The 6,842-nt window shown below is 37.5% G+C and overlaps 1 protein-coding gene across 2 annotated transcripts; it reads right to left on the reverse strand.

Annotated features, from left to right (window-relative positions):
- Positions 1-757: 757 nt before the first annotated feature.
- Positions 758-6,002, reverse strand: LOC100282228 (dihydroflavonol-4-reductase). 2 transcript variants are annotated; one of them, NM_001155140.2, is made up of 6 exons: positions 5,755-6,002; positions 5,438-5,607; positions 4,113-4,298; positions 2,744-2,906; positions 1,277-1,466; positions 758-1,196 (listed from the first exon to the last, which is right to left on the reverse strand). In NM_001155140.2, the coding sequence occupies exons 1-6, from the start codon at positions 5,897-5,899 to the stop codon at positions 995-997; spliced, it is 1,056 nt and encodes a 351-aa protein (NP_001148612.1). In that variant the 5' UTR covers positions 5,900-6,002; the 3' UTR covers positions 758-994. The 2 variants fall into 2 exon arrangements, with proteins under 2 accessions (NP_001148612.1, NP_001399023.1); NM_001412094.1 differs by lacking the exon at positions 4,113-4,298.
- Positions 6,003-6,842: the final 840 nt, after the last annotated feature.

Below are 6,842 nucleotides of genomic sequence, written 5' to 3' on the forward strand. Positions count from 1 at the left end.
GATAGCCATGCCATGAAAACTTTGGGTTGGAGTGGAATTTCCAATACTCCAAAAATATTATGGTACTTAGAATACCATGGTTTTTAAAATAGAGTTTTTAGGAATCCAACCAAACATCTTATAGCATAAAATACCATGGTATTACTGAAAACCATGGTATTCCCTAGAAACTACAAAAATACTTCACTTCTAAACGGGGCCTTAATGAAGGTATGCTTGAATAGAAGTAACTTAGGATTCTTATGCTCCCTCGCTCATCACCATCCCACTTGGCTACGCTTTTACTTCCCTTCCATGAGTGGATTTGCTATGTGCCATCCTACTTTATTGTATGTCACTTACTCCACTTTGGCTTAATAGGTATAGTAGCTACTATAAACAACAATTTTATCTATAATATTCTATAACAATTGCTTTCCTGAGAATAAATATGATACTCTCGAATACTTGTGTGTGAAATGCTACATGTCATTCTACGTACTTGCAGAATATTCAACTTAAGCATAAGAAACACTAATAATTACCAAAGCTATGCTAGGGCTTTAAATGAGCCACCTAATTCAAATTGGTTCAAAATGTCACAATTTTTCTTTGAATGGGCCACTTAATACAAAGTGGATCAAAATATCACAATTTCTTTCAATGAAACATACTTGTTGTGGTGCTCCTCTGATTGCAGGTTTCTCGATGGCCACCAACAAATTCTATAAATGTTTAGTGTTTGGAATCATTTTTCCTTAAGACTAGGCTAGTTCTGCTGTAAAATGGGTGATGTGTCTTCCATCTGCTTTGAGAAAAAAGATGCATGACAACTTCCATACAAAAAAAGTGAAAGGTGCACTTTGTTCCATATAGATTACATAAGAAACCAAACATTTATTTCAAATCAACCACAACCCATTGAATGTCAACATTATTGGTGTGTGATTAGAACACATACCCAACAATGTTCAAAGAGTAATTAGGTAACACAAGAAGCAATGGTGAGTATTCTTCATTTTTCTATAGCCATATGAAAAAGGTGAGGAAGACGACAAGGGCATCCCTCAGCATCTTTTAGAAGCCCCATCTTCTTATAGCATTCAACACTATCCAATAATGTTTCCTCTAGTGTCTTCATTGGTTTCCAGCCCAAATTCTTCAGTTTCTCCGACATAAGTGGTGTAACTATAGAGTTAAGCACCATATCATTGTCGCTACAACAAAGAGATGCAAACCATGTAAAATAAGATGTATCCATTAAAATTCTACCATACATGTGTGGTAAGAGATTCACCAGTTTACATAATTGTAATTAGGATAATCCCTCTTCAGCATGTTCACCAGATCTTTTGCACTGATGCAATTTGGTGCACAGATGTATCTCCCTGTCGATTCCTCTTTCTTGTATACCATAAGCAAAGCATCAACCACATCTCGGACATCAACTATGTGCCATGGAATGTTCTTCATCATAGTAGGACCTCCTTTAACAAAAGTAATGGAATTTCATGGTGTAGTACTTTCCATACTTAAGGGCATGAAGCATAGGGTAATGTAGCTATGTGTATAGAGAGATGAAAATGAAGAATTTGAGTGGCATTAGGGTTGTTACGCTACTATGCAAGAATAATTATATTTTCAACAGCAGCTATTTATCTATATTCCTTTCAAAAAAGATATTTAGCTATGGCAAGATTCAAAGGTGGAACCATGAGAGATGAAATTCAAATGCTAACCCCTAAAATTTTGCGCACAAGTTACAAATCACACATTTTCCACATGAAATCTAAGCGTCTATACATTTTTGAGATTCAAACTAAAATCTTTCCCTTATTTGGTCAGTATTTATTACCATACTACATATACTTTATTGATAATTAAAATAGGAGTTTTTAGGGCCTTGCTAGACAAAATTTAGGATGATTATTTTTTCATCTCAATAACCTAAAATTTAAAAGTTACATATATAGCTATAAACTTAATGCAAGCCTTTTCATTGTTTAAGTATGAAAATTTTAATGTCTCACTATGAACTAATGTGTATGAAAGGACAAATGAGCATGATATGATCTTTTATATAGGTTTGGGTCTGCCTAGGGATGGCTTTTATTGATTGGAGATAATGGTGCACTCTATTATAATTTTTAGAACAATGCATCAAAAACTAAACCCTAAGATCTTTTATGTCCCAAAAGGAATAATGTGTTACATTTAATACAAAGGAATAAACCACCATTGCACTGCCTTAGTTAGGTATGAATTCTTACTCTGCATCAGATTAATCACATGAATTTATTCCTTAACTGTTTATGCATGATTTTGTTTTTAGATTGAGTTTGTACTCTCATTTTTACTGCAATGTACATCTATAGATGCACTAGAGATGTACACCATTTAAAAAAATTGAAAACTTCTGTGTACTTGCATACTTTATGGGGCTTCCACGATTGCAACCAAGGGGTGATTTGCACCAAATATTTTGTCCTAAAATATTTATGTATCTAGGGATATACTTGTTCTATCACCTAAAATAAATAGTATGATATTTCATTTAATGACAGTTTAGGTGAGTAAACTAACACTATCATCAATCTATTAAAGTAGTGCACAATATTCCTATAGGTAAACAATCTTCAATCAAATAAAGTTGATTGTTGCTAAATGCAATTAGTTTTCCTAATAAATAACTAGAAAATTCATTGTGTGATAATCCTAATAACTAACAAGAAATAGCAAAAAAACAACAAACACGAGATGCAACCTTTAATAATGTACATGAGGAATTCATGGCTGACATTGAGCATAGGCCGCAAGAGCGGTCCTAAAGCCATAGTAGGGCAAACTGTAACAACATTTAATCCATTTCTCTCTCCGTATTCTAGGGCTGTCTTTTCAGCAATAACCTTGGCAACCATATACCAGTCCTGCCAACAAAACCAAGTTAGTCCTAACAGAATCCTCTCTAGCCAACAATAAACAATGAGAATAAGTAATGATGAACATAAATTTATTATTCTTGTACCAACCTGCACTTTGTGGGTGGACATTTATTGATAAGGTACTCATTGTTTTTCCTCAAAGAGAGGTAAGTATTAGATAAAATGTCCTAGACTTCCTCTCCTCCCCTCCTACTCCCACATGAGTCTACTGTTCTCTAGTCTTCACTTAGGTTGGAGCAGACAGAGCTATCTTCTTTGGATTTTCTTTTTATATACAATATTATTTTATATAAAGTATCCCTTAGACCAACTTAAAGAGTCTTTCAATATCCTTCTTTATTCATATAAATAGAGATTTTGGTGAAAACATACCCTCCAACAGTTTTTAATAGATATCCTAATATTGTGATTCTCTATTTTGAATTTCTCAGCGAGATTGGCTCTCTAGATTGTGTACAACATTATAAAAAAGTTGTTGTGGATGAAAGATATAGATAATATGTTTTATTCAAATATCTCTCCAAACAATTATTTAGAGAATAAATTAAAGAAAGAATCTTGAAGATGCTCTTAGAATTCTTGGCTTTTCCACATTATTAACTTATATAAAGCACCTCTATAGGAATTCTGTGTTCTTTTAGTGTAACCTTGAAGAGCATAGAACTTTGATTTGATCTACCAGATGTGTCTAGTTCAAGACACCCGTTGTGGTAAAAAAGAGAGCAACAAACAAACGACTAATTAAACCTAGTACACCTGCCTTTGCCCACTATGTGAGTCGTGGAGCTTTTATAGTTTGTCTTATATGCATTCTACCTGAGTAGCTTCCTAATCATGCAGTTGAGGGTTAGATTGACGCAGAGACCAGAGTGATTATTAGGGGCTCAAGCTTCGCAACCACCCACCCAATCCCTCCTCCCCACCCTCTACATGCTCAAACACAATGGAGGAACGAGAGAGGGTAGAGAAGGAGCAAAATTAGAGGAGACACTACCCGGTCTTTGTCGAGTGCCAAGTAATTTGCCGAATATTTTTTTGGCACTCGGTAAAGAAACTCTTTACCGAGTGCCAAATTTAAATACTCGGTAAAATAAAACATTTGGTCAAGAAGTCGAGTCCGGTAGTGAGAATACAAGGAGATGAACCCATTATATATAAAGTAAACATCTTGCATCTGGCAGTAGCGCTAACCTCGTTCTTTTTGCAAAAGTTTATGTCCGACCAGCAATCCTCGTCTTTAGGTCTATGTGGAGGCCAATTTGGGTCGAAATGAACAGCGGCGGTAGACGAAACCACAACAACCTTCTGAATATTATTAGCTGAGCAAGCCTGAAGAATGTTTAAGGTACCTTGCACAGCAGGAGCCAGTACTTCTGACTGCATGGTTTAAGGTACAAAAAATATATAAGGAATCTCATGTGTATAAACAGCTCAGCACGAGTCTAGATAAGAATTGTATCTTAGATTTTTCGAAATTTTGCAGCATGTGATTTTTCGTATCGCCTATACGTCTCTAGATAAGGATTACTTATTTTTGTATTTTTAGATGCCTTAAGATTTTTTTTGGGATAGATGGTGTTAGAAGGCAGTTGGGATTAACGATTTGGTCTTTCGAAATCCACCATTTTCTATGCACATGTTATGTATTAGTAACATATAATGATAGAGAGCCGACAGTCTGTCTTTTCCACAAATAGGTTTTAGGGTTTTCCTGTGAGGCTGTGAAAAAACTTTTTATATGAGAAAAAATATTTCATAAGTAAGCATGTCATGTAAGCTAGATCGAGTAGATATTGTGAATTGTGAACTTTGAGTCTGTGAACTTGTGATCTTTATGAACTTTTGTTATACTGTGAACTTGTTATATTGTGAACTTGTAATCTTTGTAAACTTTTTATATTATAAATTTGTGATCCTTGTGAACTTGTTATATTGTGAACTTGTTATATCATGAATTGTGGACTTGTGGTCTTTGTGATCTTTTGTCAACTTTGTTGTATTGTGAAGTTTGATATGTTTGCCGATCGTATTTTAGATTTCGACCGTTACCGGTATTTTCCGCACCAAACTTTCATTTTCGATGTTTCCGAAATACCGATATCGTTTCGTTTCTGGAGTTACTGTTTTCGATTTTGTTTCCGATAAAAAAATATAAAAACAGTACTGATTTTAGTGTTTACTGACCGTTTTCATCCCTAAGCACGACACACGATTTGAAACTATGGTCGTGAGAAAACATGTACATAAAATATGTATTGTACAATATATATTTTATTTAAAAAAACAGTGTTGATGGTATCCATGGTTATTAGTATAAAATATTTGGACCGACAGGTAGTAACCAATGGGTCAGAGAGACCATATTGTTTAGTATAGATGGAAAAGTATGTAAAGGAATATGTAACTGCATGCTGTGCAATCGATCACAGAGCCAAATTAAGCAATCAACCTCTCGCAAAAACGAAAAATGGCAAAGCAATGAAGGCATGAAGCAAGCGATATTGACATGCACTTGCCTCCGGATCAAGAACCCTATCCGTGGGCACCGGACAGGCAACATGGAAGACCCCCCGGCACCCGGAGACTGCGGCAGCCAGCGCGTCGCTGTCGAGCACGTCGGCCTTGAACAGCCGGAGATTCTCCGCGGCCCATTCCAGCTGCCCCAGGTGGGCGTTCTTGGGATCACCTGAAATATTGTCGGCGGCCGCGCGCGATTAGTCCTGCACCTCGGCCCGGAGAGGCAGCGAACACAGCAGGCGGATCTGCAACATAGCGGCGGCCGCCGGCCGGTGTGTGCGGAGACAGACGAGTGACGACGGGACGGGGCGCTTACGCGGGTCACGGACGGTGGCGTGCACGGCGTAGCCGCGGGAGAGGAGGAGCTTGACGAGCCATGAGGCGATGTACCCGCCGGCGCCCGTCACGCACACCGTCTCCCTCTCCCCGCTCCTGCGAGCCTCCTCCGTGCGTCCGGCCATCTTGCGCGTGTCTGTGAGCAGGAGCACCGGCCAGGCAGACAGCAGGGAGCCAGAAAGAGGCACAGGCAGCTACGTAGTATTGGTTCACGTAATGAAGCATTATAAGTTGAGCTCACCAACTGGACATTATCCCTTGTATTCTCTCGTTGTTGCAACGTCCAAATCGTACGGGATATATTTTCCTTAAGGTAACCCAACTGGACATTAAAAGAAGTAAAATATTTTTTTCTAGCGAAGAAAAAAATCGTTACAGGTGCATAATGTAGCCAAACATGGACACTCCAACCGCAAAAATATTGGTCCTCACTAATATAATCAGTCGCATGGTTGTCATTAGAACTAATGACACCATTGGTCCTTTCTTTCCAACTAATAAAGGTGTTAGACAAGGTGACCCCTTCTCACCTCTGTTTTTAACATTGCAGCTGATGGTCTAGCGTGTTTGATTGAAAAAGCTTAGGAGATGAAGCTCATTGGAGGGTTAATCCCTCATATCTTGGATAATGGATGTGCATATTTACAATATGCACATGATACCATTCTTCTTCTCCAGGATAACCTGGAATTTGCAAGGAGCCTAAAATTCATCTTGATTCTTTTTGAAAGAATGTCTAGGCTTAAAATTAATTTTCAGAAAAGTGAAGTCTATTGCTTTGGTAATGCCAATAATAATAAAGAAGCTTATGCTGAGATCTTTACATGCCCTATTAAAGATCTTCCCATGAGTTATCTTGGAGTCACCATTGATCATAAAACGTTGAATATAGCTCATTGGGCTAAAACTAAAGAAAAATGTGAAAAAAAATTGGGTGTCTGGCAAGGAAGATATCTGAGTTTGGGAGGAAGATTGACTCTTAGCTTGTCCAACATTCTCCTTTATATGCTATCTCTTTACTTAGCTCCCTCCTCTGTTCTGAAGAAGATGGATATTTATAGAAAGAGG

This window comes from Zea mays, chromosome 7 (genome assembly GCF_902167145.1).
Source record: "Zea mays cultivar B73 chromosome 7, Zm-B73-REFERENCE-NAM-5.0, whole genome shotgun sequence".
NCBI lineage: Eukaryota > Viridiplantae > Streptophyta > Magnoliopsida > Poales > Poaceae > Zea > Zea mays.